Raw genomic sequence first — 16549 nt, forward strand, 5'->3', positions numbered from 1 at the left:
CTTCCCATTTCTTTTACTTCTCTTCCTTAGGTATTTTATCTTACTTGGCTGACAGACCTCCACCTCAGTATATCCATCCCAACAGTATAAATGTTGATAGCAATGCAGCTTTATCCGTCTCCACCAACCCCTCTGGCTTGGATCCCTACCAGTCCAGTGGAACTGTAGGTCTTGAATCAGGCATTGTCTCCATGGATTCCCGCTCGGTGAATGCACATAACACTCAGAGCTTGCATCCCAGCGACAGCCATGAGGTAGTTCTGGACACAACAATCACCATGGAAAGTGTCTCAAGGGTTACTAGTCCCATCTCTACTGACAGGATGGCTGAGGAACTTACAATAGGTGATGTAGCTGGGGATCATTCACAGATTGCAACTGGCAACCGGAATCATGAGCCCTTAGCTGTGGACGCTGTTGGCAGCAGCTTAGCTGCAGATGCTGTGGGGCACAACGGTGTCATCCCCATTCATGGTAGCAGTTTGGAACTTCCTGTTGTTATGGAGCCTGATCATATTGCAGGCCGTGTCAGTGGAATATCTGACAGAACGCTCAGTGACTCTATTCATACCGTTGCCATGAGCAGCAATTCTGTGAGTGTTGCACTTTCTACCTCACACAACCTCACATCCCTGGAATCTGTCTCCTTACATGAAGTGGGTCTGAGCTTGGAACCCGTGACAGTATCCTCCATAAGCCAGGACGTAGCCATGGGTCAAGACCATGTGGATGTCTCTCCTGACAATCTTGCCTTTGTACCATCATCACTGCAGATAGAAGACTCAAATTCAAACAAAGAAAACATGGCTACCTTGTTTACCATATGTGAGTGTGTGCCAGTGTTCTTGCCTTGACCCCTGAGTTGCACTTACATCGCAGCTACTGGACAGGGGAGGCAGGAGGATTCTTGCAATAATCTCACAGTGCTTTCCAAAGTGGAATTACAGTTTTCTAAGCCATTGATTTCAGTGGACTTAGAAGGGTGTAACTGTGCTTAGCACTCCATTGTTCGTTTCTTCTGGGTTGTGTGGGAGAAACCCATGGTGCGTCATAAATGTAAGAAACTGGGCAAATTGGAGCTAAACTTTGTATAATACGACAAATTTAGAGTCCAGTGGCACCTTTAAGACCTTTAAGCACCTTTAAGACCACTTTTTCAAAAGTGCATGCACACGAAAGCTCATACCTCGAATAAACCTTTGTTGGTCTTAAAGGTGCCACGGGACTCTAAATTTGTTCTACTGCCTCAGACCTTATCGGTACAATACATCTGAAGAAACCAAACTCTTGAATTTTGCCAGCACAGTCATTTCCCCCCCCTTTCCTGTACAGAATAGGAATGGTTAAAGTTGAGGTTTTCTTTTGTCCCTGTTGGCGAAGAATAGAAAATTGGGCTCCACTTGCTATCTCTCCATCTGTTATGTATTTTAAAAGATTTACATCCTGCCATGTGATGAAATGGTTTATATAGTGACTCACAATAATGTAATAGCATAAGCAAGGTTTTAAAAAATGGAATAAGATAGCTACAACAGAAGGTCATCAAATACTTTATCTCAGTACTGCACCCAGTGAACAGCTGCTAGCCTATAAAAAAGTTTACCTGTTCATGCAGTAGCCAACCAAAACTTTGTAAACCTTCATTGCCTGGTGATTTGAAAGTGACTTTTATCATCTCAGGCAGCTGATGAATAGCTATTACAAGCCTGCAGTACCGGAAACACTAATTTAGTAACCTTTTGTCTTGTCCAGTGTGTTGCCTAGTGATTCAGAGTGGACACTTAAGAGCTGTATTTTTGTACTGTTTTAGTTTTGCAAATACATATCTACTGTGGTATTAGGATGTGGGCGAGTATTGTAAGCAGGTGTGTTGGTCCACAGGAAAAAATTGTGTCATAGCTTTTATTTAGTCAAAATCTCAAAACAATTTGCAAACTTTCAAGTACGGATTGATGAAGGGTTCTGGATAGCACAGAAGGCTATTTACATGACTTGTTTTTGGACCAGCTAGATGTGTGCCAAAGACAATCAGAAAGCAAATCTGAAATAGGAGATTGTTCCTATGGCATTGGCTGTTGAGAGAACAGAATACATACCTGAATTGCTGCAGTGTCTCTCTGGAGTGGGCTGTGGTTTGGTTGTGTTTGAACTTTAAGTATCTCTTGTGTCACAATATCCTATGTGACTTTGAATATCTGATCACCGATACTTGGTTGTCTGGATGCTCCTGTGTGAAATATTTTTTATCATGCTCGCTGGTCTTGTAATACATGAATGTCATGCCCTGGTTACTATTATGCTTTGAGGGACAGAAATGGCTGTGGCATAGACCACAAGCTCCGTACCACCACTCTCAAATCTCAGATGGCCAGAATGTTTTCCTTGCCCACAGCATATTAGGCAGTGACTCATCAGTGACTTAATCTTCAAATATTTTGTCTTTTTTTGCCTTGTAGCACAAATGCTTTTGACCGACAAAGCAGCAACGTTGTGGGAGCTCAGAGGATCAAGTGCAAGAAATCTAGTGTGAATGGATTTGTTGTACCAGCACTAGGACCCAGTCTTAGCACTGTTGTGTTGTTGAGGATGCCTCCCTTGATCCCCATAAGCTCTGGCAGCACTTGTAGGAGGCAAGCACCCTGCTCCCTTTTGTGAGCCTCTTATGGGTTGTTCTGGCCGATCAGAGCTCCAGCTACACTAACACCACCAAATAGTAACACAACAGAGTAGCCCTGATGTTGCATTGTATTGAAGGTGTGGTGGCACAGGTCAGCTTACCCAGACAAGCAGACTGTTACCATGATTATGCTGCTGATTTACAGCCCTGTTAAGGGATTGTGCTCCTGGAATGGTTTGGATGCTGGGCTATGTGAATGTAAGCTCTTTGCTGTAACTATCCAGCTTTGACTTTTATATTTTCCTTCTGCAGGAATTCAAAATAATGTTTCTCTGATGACTTGTGTCCTTTCATCTGCAGGGTGCACACTCTGTGACAAAGCATACCCATCAGATTGCCCAGATCATGGGCCTGTGACCTTTGTTTCAGACACTCCAATAGAGAGCCGAGCCAGGCTTTCTGTCCCGAAACAGCTTGTTATCCGGCAGTCTATCATGGGAGCTGAAGCTGGTAAGGATCTTGTTAACTATAGATTTTCATGAAGAGGGTATGTGTGTGAGAATCCCAATCAAATAAAATCTGGTAAGAACAAAAAAGGGATGCTACATGGGAAGATTAGTCTGGGCAGAGTATTATGGATGCAGTGCAAGAGTGTCTTTGTTTGGTGGCCACAGATCAGTGGAGGATATTTTTGCCTTGTGTCAGTGCTAATTATTTAGAGATCAATGAGGAGAGCTATCTCTAGACCTTGTTTTGATATTCTTAACACAACTTGACTTACTTAACTTCACAACTTATTTAGAGATCAATGAGGAGAGCTATCTCTAGGCCTCGTTTTTATATTCTTAACACAACTTCACTTCACATCTTAACACAACTTTTCCCACATTGATTAATTTGCTGTGGAATTCTTGCATATGTCTAGTGCTGAAACTGGGCACATTGCAGAAGATTTTACTGTAAGTTCATGAAGGGCATGCATTTTAGGTGGTGAACCATGGAATCTGAAATACACCATCCTTTCTTTGGTAATGATAGGCTGTCTTTCAGTGTTACTTGTCTGCCATTGCTGGTCTTCAAATGTGCTGGAACACAGTTTGAAAAACCCTGCCTCAAACCATTGTTCTCTGAAACTGAAATGCAGCTAAACGAAAGCTGGCTAGAGATGTTACTCAGAGTATCTGGGGGGAGCCATAATTTATGAATGTCATTTATGTTGTTGAATTTTAATTGTGCAAATTGGTACGCTGGGAGTCTTGTTGAATCCCTTGCTGCTCCTGCAGTTTTTGAAATAAAATTTTTCTATTTTTACAGGAAATGCCATGCAATCTTTAATGAGCACAGGAGGTCAGGACCTCAGTTTCACAGCTTACCTGAAAGTAAATGACTTGCTATTGGAAAAGAAAAATGTAGATACAGTGATTGCATTTGAGCTTGTTCCCCAAAATGTTATGTGTTAGTTGTTTTTGTGAATATCCCATTTGTATAAGCTTTCATGGCCTGATGCTTAGGAGTAGCTGTCAGAGGACTGTACTGCAAATACGACATCTCTTTTGGTTGGTCTTCACTAGTTGTAGTTCTTGACTATGTAGTCAGCGGAATATTCTTTTTCTTAATACTGTTGGTAGGTGTGTGGGCTCAGGAAACCCTTCCTGTGCGGACTTGCTTCGGACCACTCATTGGGCAGCAGAGTCACTCCATGGAGGTGGCTGATTGGACAGATAAAGCAGCAAATCACATTTGGAAGGTCAGTCTGAGGTTCTTTCCACATGGTTTTTGTTTTATGCAGAAACAATGGCTTGAATGTAGGTTTTTCTCTTTCCACACACAAAAATGCAGTACTGTATTAGATATAACGAGACAGTATCCTGAATGGTATGATAAATAACGATGCTTTAGGTATTAGACAGCTTATCCCCATTTTTTGTATTCATAGTTCTTAAGAATGATCCCTTGGGGCATATGTGCTCTGCTCCTTAGAACTGGATTTAATGTAGCTTTTACCCTTGGCATCCTTTCGCCCCTGAGAATCTTGTAAAATGAAACTCTGTCAGAGAGCTCTTTGCGAGGATTCAGATGCGGGTGTCTCAGAAACTGGGATGAGTTGGGGCACATTTTATAGCAAGGAAACAATTCTTTAATAGAAATAGCAGCCTACAATACAACATTTGTGCTTTATCTGGCTCTATAGACGCTTAAGAATCTTACAAGCAGCTGCATCTCTGGGGTTTCTTGGGTGTTCTGTGTGGAGATTTCGAAACATCTGATCCAGCTGTTTATCTTACCTTTTCATGTTCAGATATATCACAACAGCGTTCTAGAGTTCTACATCATCACAACTGATGAGAACGAATGTAACTGGATGATGTTTGTGCGAAAAGCCAGGTGAGAAAGAGAAGTGACAAACAGAGCAATAATGATTGTACAATATATATATAAGACTTGAAAATCTTGTAATAGTACCTTCTCTTTTTTTTCTTAACATGAAAGAGTACATTCAGTTTCTTTAACTATTCTAGAGTCTAGTGATTTGAACTTGGGCATGCATCAAGAAAGCCTGTCATTCTGATGTTAGCTTAATATTTTAACCATGCTTACTCTCAAGGGACTGCACTGATTACTCGATAATAAATGTATGAGTGCAGTTCTGGTTTTATCCTTAAGAGCCTCAAGTGCTTTGAATCCCAAAGTATGTGCAGGAATATATCCTCCTTGTCTAGACTCTTCAGGAGATGGTGCGCTTTGGGGGCTGCTTGAAGGCCTACACACTATTTGCAACCTCTTGCCTGCTCTTACTTTGGAATTCTTTCTCAAGAGAGGCCCACCTGACCATTTTACTTACGATGTTTGGGGGAGGAATTCAGGATGGTTGGTGTTTAAAGATGGATTTGAATTTATGGGCCTCTGCTTGGTTATTTTACGGGGGTACCTTTTTTGTATTTGTAAATGTAAGCATTTTTTGTACCTCGTATTATGCCACAAGAGCCCTTGTAGATTAGAGAATGGAGTAGACATTTACAAATATATACATAGGTTGCCTCTGCTGCACATATTTTGTCAAGCAAGATGTTAAGTCTTGTTTGTTTTGTCCTGCCTCTCAGCAAAAGCTTTATGAGTGGCTAACAAAAACAAAATACCATTTCACTTTTAATTTTAATTATTATGGTTTTTATAGAGATTTTCCCTTTTTAAAAAACCTGCTTTTAAAATTCTGCTTCTATTTTAATGTCATATGTGTCATTTATGTTGCAAGATATGCCATCGGTGTACTATGTGCTGGTCAATGACCGTGAATAAAACTTATACTGATACTGAAATACCATTTCAAAAAAATGGCTGTGGGGGCTTTCATGGAAAGGATAGAGGAAATAGTGTATGGCGGTGGAATGCTATTCCTCCCTCAAGTGCTTGCGGGTCCTCCACTTGTGTTTGTGTGTGTATTTATATTAATTACTGATTAAAAGCAAACAAGAAGGGGAGAGTACACCAGATGAAACGGAAATGTCTTCACCTGTTGGTGAGGGGGGATAGATGAATCTCTCTGGGGAGGGAATTCCATAATTTTGGTGCTGTGACCAAGAAGGGCCTTTCTTGGGATGCTACCCATCTGTCCTCAGATGACAGAGGCTCTGAAGTAAGCACCCTGAATATGATCATAGCAGCCAGGTAAGTTTGCATGGGAGTGGGCAGTCATTCAGGTATGCGACTCACAAGCAACATGGGGCTTTAGAGGTCAAAACCAATACCTTGAATTGGGCCTGAAAGCAGATTGGAAGGCAGTACAGATGGAAAAGTACTGGTGTGATACAGTCCCTATGACCCGCTCCAGACTGCATTCTCCTTGCAGTAATCTAAACTAGATTTTACCAGGGCATGTATCACAATGGCAAGATCCTTCTTACTCAAGAAAAGCTACAGTAGGCGCATCAGCTGTTAGAAGGTACCACCAGTCACCATGCCCCTGTATATCCAACAGGAGGCCCTGGTCCAGCAGCACCCTCCGACTGCCAACCTGCTCCTTTAGAGGGAGTGCAACTCCATCCAGAACAAGAGACACCTCCAGTCCTGGGCCAGTTCTTTTGGGCACCAGTCACACCTCTGTCTTGCTGAGATTGAGCTTCAGTTAATAGTGCTTGTAAGCTGCTCCACAGAGTCTTACATGATACAAGGGTGGAGTAAAAATGTTTTAATGAATGAAATAAATTTATGAATAACTACACTAATCATTCCAGAACTGCTTGCTTTCGGGTAGCATTTGCCTCCACTGCTACCTCATCCATCCATTTCTAAATACGCAGCTTCTTTCAAACTTGGAGGGGAGGCATTTTTTTTTAGCTCCCCCTCACCTTAACCATGGAGGCTGTAGTCCTGCCAATGTAGTGCAAGACAGCTAAAATGGTATGAGTCACAGGACATCAAATAGATGATGAATTAGTGCTGCTGTCTTGACAGACGATTACTGATGAACAATCGCTTACAGTTACTCCCAGTGCAGCTGTTTCTGCCAGGCAAAGGAGGCCTTGGATACCAGCAAACTACTGTTTTGGAAGATTCTGTAACATTCAAGATGGATTATTGCCTAGAGAGCAAACAAATTAAAATCTCCTACAGGCCACAAAAAAGAGTCTCTACCTAAAGTCGCAGCTGCCTTATATATCACTGTTAGGTACCACAAGGTCTTTGTAATCTGTAGGAAACACTACATCTTGTACATTATGTTGTTTAGAGCGGCCATTGTGTCTTGCCTTGATCTGTCATACTCTTCTGAGGTTTTGCTATCCTAGATAGAAACTCCAATTCAGGGAACAGACTGGAACTCTCCAGCCATTTTCAGTGGTCCCTTGGGAGACCTGTTCTAGACCTCTGCCCAATTACTCCCTTCCCCATTGAGAGAGGGGTTGGGTTGCAGCTTGTTGTCTCTGATCTATAGCACTCAGGGTGGCTCTTGGGCACACTCATAGTAAAATTCATGGCCTGGTTGTGAGGTTTCCTCTCATTGTTGCTCTTTGCTAATAGTCCTCTGATGGCTACTGATTAGGGTCTCTGTCTTGTCTCAGGGGATAAAACAAAGTCACCCACCAGCTTTCCTTTCAAGCTTCTGGAAAAACCAACAGAGTGCCAGCAGCTTAGCTGTGCAGTTGCAAACCTAGACATGGGCAGACAAGCTGGGTGGCCAGCAACTGAGTTATGGCAGCACCATGAGTCACAAGAGGAACTGTGGCAGCACTGACACCCACAAAGACCACCTGTTGGGTTTAAGGACCCCCCCACACACACACACATGTGGCTGCCTCTCTTTTTGCCAGAATCTTACATGTGAACAGTCCCCAAGGAGACTGATCACCAGGGTGGGAATGGAGATCTCCAACTCAGGGGAAAGCAGTGTGGAGAGGAAGGGGGTACAGGAGTGGGGCCTGGATGGACTCTACTTGAAGTTGGACTTAGGTCACAAAAGTAATCCTAGAGTGCAAAGCTCACTCCAGAAATCCTTGGCTCCCAAATAGCTCTTTCTGTCTCTGGTCTTGCCGCCTGGTCAGCAAAAATAAGAAGATATTCTTGGCCTAAACTCAAACAGCAAAATAGATATATGAACCTTCAGACATTCATAACTCAAAGTCAGGCTCAAAGGGAGCTGGAGATGCCTCCTGGTCCTGCCTTCATCCAGATATTTCTTCTGAGGAACTGGTTGCCTCCTAGTGGATGGAGATGAAATTACCAGTTTTTGGACATAACAGTAAATAGAAGAGATTGGATTTATACCCCGCCCTTCACTACCCGAAGGAGTCTTAGAGTGGCTTACAATCTCCTTTCCCTTCCCACAACAGGCACCCTGTGAGGTAGGTGGGGCTGAGAAAGCGCTTTCAAGAACTGCTGGTGAGAGAACTTGTGACTGACCCAAGGTCACTCCAGCAGCTGCATGTGGAGGAGTGGGGAATCAAACCCGGTTCTCCCAGATTAGAGTCTACGCTCCTGACCACTACACCAAACTGGCTCTCAGTAGCAGTTTTCTGGCTTTGACAGTTCCCTCTTTGTTGTGCCCAAAGGAGGCTGGATGTCACTTTTCCACTAGAAAAGTAGCACCTGTCACTTGATTCTTAATTGGCTTGCAGTAAGAATACTGAGGATATTGGTGTAAATGAAATTGTTTAAAAGTTAATCACATAAGATCTTACTAGAACGTATTCCCTGCATGGAATAGGAACCGGGAAGAGCAGAATCTGGTGGCTTACCCCCATGACGGAAAAATTTACTTCTGCACCTCACGTGATATCCCTCCAGACCATGAGCTCCTTTTTTACTACAGTCGAGATTACGCCCGACAGATTGGTAAGCAGTTGGCCAGACTAACTTTGAATCTTATCCTCTAGATTGATTCAGTCCCAGTTTTTCCTCTGCTGAAGTTCTAATGTTTAGTCCTGTGTTAATATTGTCAGCTTGTTGTTCTTGGAGATTTTCATTCTCATTGTTTTCGTATCGTATATGGGCTGCTGAAAGTGAGCAAATGTCATGTTTTTTAAAAAACCCCGCTAAGCACTATCCCGCAGCCTGGGAAATTCAGTTGTGATCTCAAGATCACCTATCAAGACCAAATCTGAGCCTAGTCAACAGAAGAAACCAAATAATTCCTGACCTGCACATTATTTCATATGAAGTTCCATACTCTATGATGATCCCATTTCAGGGACATTAATATGTGGCTCGTCAAAGGAACAGGCGGGGGCTAGGGTTGCTTTGATACCTTTTGGGTTCCGACTTGTTGCTGAACAATAACCTACATACTTTATTAAGAACCAAAGACCAAAACACCTCATAGTTTGGAAGTACTTAGGTGGAATGAAAAGTGTCTATTGCATTTGTACACTCATAAGGCCAAACTCTGTTTTTTTGTGGGGTTTTTTGTACTGAATCAAATGAAGGAAATATGTTTATTTATTTATTTATTTATTTTATCACACTTGTATCCCACCCTCCCCGCAAGCAGGCTCAGTTCCTTAGCAAGTGGAACTATCAGGAAGTAAGGCAGCCACTGTCTTGAGTGCTGTAATGAGTCGAACATGTTAGTTTCCTTTTGTCTTGAAAGGTGTTCCTGAGCACCCTGATGTACACACTTGCCACTGTGGAAAAGAATGCGCTTCCTACGCTGAGTTCAAGGCTCACCTGACCAGTCATATCCACAGCCACCTGGCCAGTCAGGGACATACCAGCGGCCAGGGACCAGGCCACAGCAAGGAAAGGAAGTGGAAATGCTCCATGTGTCCTCAAGCTTTCATTTCTCCTTCTAAGCTTCATGTCCACTTCATGGGGCACATGGGCATGAAGCCACACAAGTGCGATTTCTGTAGCAAAGCATTCAGTGACCCCAGTAATCTCCGAACTCACCTTAAAATACATACAGGTGAGTGACCCTTAAAAGTTCCCTTTCCAAAGGGTCATATGAGCTAGAGAACAAATCTGATCGGGAATAGCGAGTTTGTTGATTTCTAAACTGGAAGACCAAACTGTGACTGTTCCTTGAATGGCCATGAACTATATTATGTATTACAGTGGCATGATTCAGCCACATGGTGCTTTCATTTCAGCCTTATGGTCAACCAGCTTCTTCTTTTTTTTTAACCGCTCCCCTTCTCTTTGTTACCAGGTGCTTTGGATTTTATCTATAGAGAAGTAGCTCCTATCAGAACCACAAAGCTGCTCAACAGTAGCTGAGATCTGTACTAGAGAAGCGAATGCTTGTTTGTAAATGGAGTGCTCCAAAGCCTTGCTTAATAAGTCATTTGTGCAGAACAGAAAGAGCACAACAGGGGAGAGCTGTGTGTTCATTACTGTCATCCTTGAAGATCTTGCATAGGTCCTCGGTGTCCCACAGCATTCTTCCCAGCTGTAGTTAAGCTCACTTATTTCCTAGGATAAACAGCACTTCTTTTCCCACAGATCTCTCTGGCCACATGTAGTTTTCATGCTCTGCACATACAATGTCTATTTTTCAGGCTCTTGACTCCGAGCAAGTTCAACATATGCCTTTCTTAAGGAGGAAAAGAACAGCACATTCTGTGGGCAGAGTTTTTGGGAGGCTTTGTACAACAGCAGAATTGTTCACTGCCTCACTGATCACTAGTAAAATGTGAAGTGAACTCCATGACACACATTCTGTTCCCCAGGAACTGACAGGATAAAGGCTGAAGTTCTTTTTCATAGGCATGGGAGTATGCGCCTTTGTCGCAAATCCGGAAGCTGCAGCTAGTGCAGAATGCTGCGGCCAGGCTGTTGATGGGTCTTCATAGTAGGGACCACATCCAGCCTGTGCTGAAAGCGCTGCACTGGCTGCCAATAGCGTACCAGATTCACTTCAAAGTGCTGGTTCTTACCTTTAAAGCCCTATATGGTCTGGGTCCAGCTTACCTAAGGGACCGCCTTTCCTCATATGTTTCCCCACGAGCACTTCGGTCTGGGACACAACATCTCCTGGCAATCCCAGGTCCCAGAGAGGCCAGGCTGGCCGCAACTAGGGCCAGGGCCTTTTTGGTGGCGGCTCCTACCTGGTGGAATGAGCTCCCGGTGGAGATCCGGGGCCTGCGGGACCTTGTACAGTTCCGCAGGGCCTGTAAGACGGAGCTCTTCCACCAGGCGTACGAGTAGGAGCCGCCACTACCACCATCATTTATGTTCCATCTGTGTCTCCCTGGAGCAGATGACACTGAGGAACAGAGTACTAGCAATAGTAGCAATAGAGCAGTGAAACACGCCATCTGTGAAATAACATCTAGAGCACTTCGTTAATAATTGGTTGTAATGTTTATTTGTATAGTGATGGTTTTAAAATGGTTTTAAAATGTTTTATATTGGCGTATGCCCTTGTAAGCCGCCCTGAGCCCGCGTAATGGGGAGGGCGGGGTATAAATTGAATAAAATAAATAAATGGCACAGGGCAGTTCTAGAGATAGTGGGCTTTAAAATACACATATGGTACAAAGCTGATATTTTGGGTTTTTCAACCCACATTTACAAGAAGTTAACATAAAGTAAAAACAGGTCTTAAAGCAACTTGTGTGTGTCCAATTCTAGGTCAGAAGAATTATCGCTGTGCTCTTTGTGAAAAGTCATTTACTCAGAAGGCCCACTTGGAGTCACACATGGTTATTCACACTGGGGAGAAAAATCTGAAGTGTGATTACTGTGATAAACTGTTCATGCGACGGCAGGATCTCAAGCAGCATGTGCTCACCCATACACAGTAAGTGGGTAATTTACTAGCCTTTCCAGATGGAAAGCTGTTGTCATTTTGCAGGCTGTAGGGAAGTGCTTATTTCTAAGGGCATAATGGTCTTTTAAACAAACCCAAGCCAAACATTACACAGCAACGCCAAGAATACCAGAAAGAGAATTGTATGTAGGGTGTGGATGTAAACCCTCTTTTGTTCATGTATCCTTGTGTGTTGGTTTGTGATTACTATCTGAGATTCAGGCTGGTCTAATATTGATCATGTAATGGTAGCAGATTAGTTAAGATTAAGAAGTAACTTCCTTATTCCAAAAGTTAAAAAAGATTTCCATCTTTCTTAACAAGAAGCTCAGTTAGCCCAGTTTCTCCTAACCAATTCAGTTCATGGCTAATTTGATAAGTTCCCAAACCTTGCTTCTCCAACACTTAATATTTAGGCTTTCTGCCCTTTTCCAGTTTGGTGCAAGGAACATTTCTGCTGTAGAATAAAGGTCATGTATCATGCCTCTGTTGACTGACTCTGTATGTCATCTGGCAAGAGTCCTAATAATAGACAATTTGGGTCATTCAGCAGTGCATACTCTGTTATGCATTCCATCTCTCTGATAATGTAGTGCTTTTTAAAAACTGCAGAAAGATTATATGTAAACTTTTAGCAGAGAAAGAAGGGCAAAATGTTTTTACTTACAGTAGCATCTGATATTAATGTGAGGATGAAAGAATTATAAAGTAACAAGTGGGGGGACCTGCAAGAACTTACCGGGGGGGGGGGGGCTCTCACTTACGTTCCCTTCCTCACTGTTTCCTCATAAGCAGAGCCCTGCAGGATCAGAACAGTGGTCCATCTAGACCAGCATTCTGTCTCACACAGTGGCCAATTAGTTCCACTGAGTCTACACAGTATTCCAAATGAGGCCACCCCATAGATCTATACAGGGACATTACAATATCAGCTGTTTCATTCTCAGTCCCTTTCCTAATCATCCCTAATTTAAGAGTTTCCCCTTTTTTCATTGCTGCAGCACACTGGGTAAGAACATAAAGGAAGCCATGTTGGGTCAGGCCAATAGCCCATCCAGTCCAACACTGTGTTACACAGTGGACAAAGCCCAGGTGCCATCAGGAGGCCCACCAGTGGGGCCAGAATTCTAGAAGCTCTCCCACTGTTGCTCTCCAAGCCCCAAGAATACAGAGCATCACCCTGGAGGAAACGGCTACTTTGGAGAGTAGACTCCCTTGTCTCCCTTTTATTAGACCCCCCCCCCCCCATCGCCAGGAAATTCCCAATGAAGTTGGCATCCCCAGTTGGAGCACCCATAAAAGAGCCGGTGGAGGCAGGCTCCAGTTGGGGAAGCTGGCCACTTGGGAAGGGAAACAAGATCCAGCCCAGGGCAACCTTGGAGCAGACTCCCGGGGTGTCCGTGGAGGAGCCTGCCAATCCAGCCAGCCTTCTTCCCTCCCACGGCAGGGAACTGGCTGAGCCAAGCAAAGGAGGTGTGTCTGGTATGGCACTGTCATGGCTCAGGTGGGGTGTCACCTGACGCTGCCACCACTCTGGTTCCAGGCTCCTCTGAGAAGGCCCAGAGCACCCTCCCAGGCCTTTAGACCTCCCTTTTGGCCGAATAATAGGCGTGAGGACCAGGCAGAGTGAACAATAAAAATAGTTTATTTTATAAGAGGTCAAACAAACAAGGTGCAGAAATATAACAGTAAGTAGGTGAAAAGAAATCAAATGCCCTAACGCGTCTAAATATATACTGTCCCTAGCTCACTATTCCAAGTGGCACTAGACTACTCACCCTTCCCCCAGGATGAGGGTCTCTTCCCTACAGCAGCCTCAGTCCCTTCTGGCTCTGTCCCCTGGGAAGAAGAACAGCTTTTCCTGCTGCACCAGATCTTTTATTCCTAGCCCTCCTCTTTTCCTATTGGTCAATTTTGGCTCCAAATCTCTCAGGGGCTTCTGGGAGTTGTAGGCCCAGCCTCACCTACTGCTAGCCAGGCTCCCTGGGCCTCATAGGCCTCTAGTGGCACAGCCCAGATCATGACAGGCACAGTTCAGGTGGGCTCCACCGGGGCCATCCTCTCCCCAGATCGAGAGGCAAATGTGCAGCCACTGCCTATTCTACAGCAGGCGTGATGGTGTGCCACAGCAGCGGCTGTTACAGGCCACCACAGGGGAGCAGGCTAAGCCCCTCCTCAAGCTGCAGCCTCACAAGCACCCCAACAGTCCCCAAAGCAACAGACAGGACAAGCCACTGGCCCACAAGCCCGGGGGTGGGGGTGGGAGAGCAACCGCTGCCAAAGCCCACTGGAGAGAGCTAACCGAAGGGGGGTGGGGAGGTGAAAGGGCGATGGTCAGCAAGGCTGTGATGGGGGCCACCCAAACCTGAGGCCAGGAGCAGCAGCCGAATGCTCTTCAGCAGCCCTGTGAGTGGAGGGAGTGGGAGTGCCAAGGCCACCAAGAACCCGCAGGGAGAGCGCCAACCGAAGGGGGGTAGAGAGGTGAGAAGGTAATGGCTGGCAAGGCTGCTGTGGAGGTTACCCAAACCCCAGGGCAGCAGCAGTCGAACGCGCCCCAGTAGCCCTGTAAGTGGGGTCGGTGGGAGCACAGAGGCCACCAAAAACCTTCCTGGGGAGACTCAACCAAAAAGTGGCGGTAAGGAGGTGGAAAGGCAACAGCTGGCAAGGCCGCTAAACCCCCTGCCCAGCAGCCAAATGCCCCTCAGCAGCCCCCAAGGCCCACCGCCTGACCACTTCACCCCACCGCCTGACCACTTCACCCCACCAGATTGACCCCCAAACCATTCCTGCAAAGCAGGCATGCCACCAGCGCTGAAGTAGATCCCAGCCTACCGCTCCACCACCATCTCTGGAGCAATCTCCACCAGCCTCAGACTCTCCATGTGTGCCTCAGCCACTCCTTGTCCAGCACCACAGCTCCTTCTGCTTGGGGATTGGCTGGGCTGTATCCTTCCTCCCGCCCTTCGATTCCTCCCTTCCTAGTATTTGCCCAATCAGCCACCTGTGCTTCGGGTTGGAACTTGGGCCAGGAAGACAGTTGGGTGTGACCGACTGGAAAGAATAAAAGGAAGCAGAGATGCTGAGATCAGGGAGGAATAGAGCTGGGAGCTCAGGGGTTGTGGAGCACAGCACCAGCAGGGAGGAAGGGGAGAAAGGAGGTTGCTGGCAGGTCAGATAAGAGCCCTATACAGGCCTAATTCAGCCTGCGGGCCGTATGTTTGACACCTGTTCTAACCACTACACCATACTGGTTGAAGGATTGCAAGCAGCCAGCCAGTCATGGATGAATCAGGCAAGTTGCCCAGTGGTTGCTGCCTGATGAGCCCTCCTTAGTAGTCCTCCCCCTACCTTTTACTAACAGAAGCCAAGGTTTGAAGGCTGGCACTACTGTGTGGTTGGCCTGGCATTGCCCACTGTGGGCATTCATTTCTTAAAGTTAGATGCTGCTTCTATCATTTGGGTTTTTTTAATCCCCCCCATTTTTTTTCATAATTTCAGATTCCTTCTGGAAGAGCAGGGCATTTTTCAGGTTTGCAGAAAGATGGCTCCAGTCTCTGTATTTAAGTATCCACAGATTTGGCTCTGTTGAGAATTATATATTGAAATATCAATGCGATATAACTCCTTCGAAGTTAAACCAGATGTTATAGATTTTGCATATTTCAAAAAGGAACAGTACTATCATTTTCAGGTAGCTATCCTCCCAATTCACAAGAAGTTCCCCTTTTTGTTAAGTCTAGCTTAATTTGTTGCCATAAACATAAACAATTGTTCTTATATCAATCCTCTACACTGAAACCTAGCCATATTCCTAAATACCAGCCCACGCCACTTTTATCCATTTTGTACAGGGCCCAAGTTTTGTGCATACAAACGTGTTAATTTCTCCATGCTAAATGGATACCTGAAGCTGGAATATTTAACAAGCTTGCTTACCATTCATTCTGCTTTCAAAGTACTTCAGTTCAGTGCCTCACATTCCAAAATGCTGCTTTGTCTTTTTATTTAGAGAACGTCAGATCAAGTGTCCCCAGTGTGAAAAGCTGTTCTTAAGGACAAACCACCTGAAAAAACACTTGAACTCTCATGAAGGAAAGCGGGACTATGTCTGTGAAAAATGTTCCAAGGCTTATTTGACAAAATATCACCTAACTCGCCACCTAAAAATCTGCAAAGGACCCACTTCCAGTCTCTCAGCCCAGGAAGAGGATGATTCGGAGGAGGAAGAATTGATGATAAACTCTGTGAGGAGTGAGAACTGTAGGCTCAACAGCAGTGTGTTTGTGACAAATGATGCACTCCCTTGTCATGAGTAAGAAATGGAGGCCATCTCAAAATGTAAATTGGGGACTGTTTCTTTATCCTAAAATCATGTTTCTATTAAATGAACACTTCTGTAATGAACATTTTGATGACTGAACAGCACTCACACTTCTTAACGGAAATGAAATGCACTTTTCAAAGAGACGTTTTCTGTAAGTTTAAGCCAATGAGAGAATAATCCTGCCTATATATTTTAAACTTGTGCTCTTGGGTGATGTGTCATGCATGACTTTTAGAATGAAACAGGCAGATGCAAAACAGCCCTAATCGGACAACCAATCGGAATACTGAATTTGTCAACTATTCTTATACAATTAAGACTTTGATTTGTGTCTTCTAAAGTCCCATAATCAAAATGGTCCAGTGGT

At 44.6% G+C, this 16549-nt stretch overlaps 1 protein-coding gene across 1 annotated transcript in view; it reads left to right on the plus strand.

Annotated features, from left to right (window-relative positions):
* PRDM4 (PR domain containing 4) overlaps positions 1-16188 on the plus strand; it is a 24325-nt gene extending 8137 nt beyond the window's left edge. The window contains exons 4-11 of the mRNA XM_015427586.1: positions 31-825; positions 2978-3127; positions 4246-4364; positions 4917-5002; positions 8817-8944; positions 9699-10013; positions 11681-11849; positions 15868-16188. Of these exons, the coding sequence (XP_015283072.1) occupies positions 31-825; positions 2978-3127; positions 4246-4364; positions 4917-5002; positions 8817-8944; positions 9699-10013; positions 11681-11849; positions 15868-16174 (2069 nt within the window). The 3' untranslated portion in view covers positions 16175-16188. The remainder of the gene's footprint in view (positions 1-30; positions 826-2977; positions 3128-4245; positions 4365-4916; positions 5003-8816; positions 8945-9698; positions 10014-11680; positions 11850-15867) is intronic.
* The last annotated feature ends 361 nt before the right edge of the window (positions 16189-16549 follow it).

Source organism: Gekko japonicus, unplaced genomic scaffold (genome assembly GCF_001447785.1).
Source record: "Gekko japonicus isolate JY-2015 unplaced genomic scaffold, Gekko_japonicus_V1.1 scaffold28, whole genome shotgun sequence".
Classification (NCBI taxonomy): Eukaryota; Metazoa; Chordata; class Lepidosauria; order Squamata; family Gekkonidae; genus Gekko; species Gekko japonicus.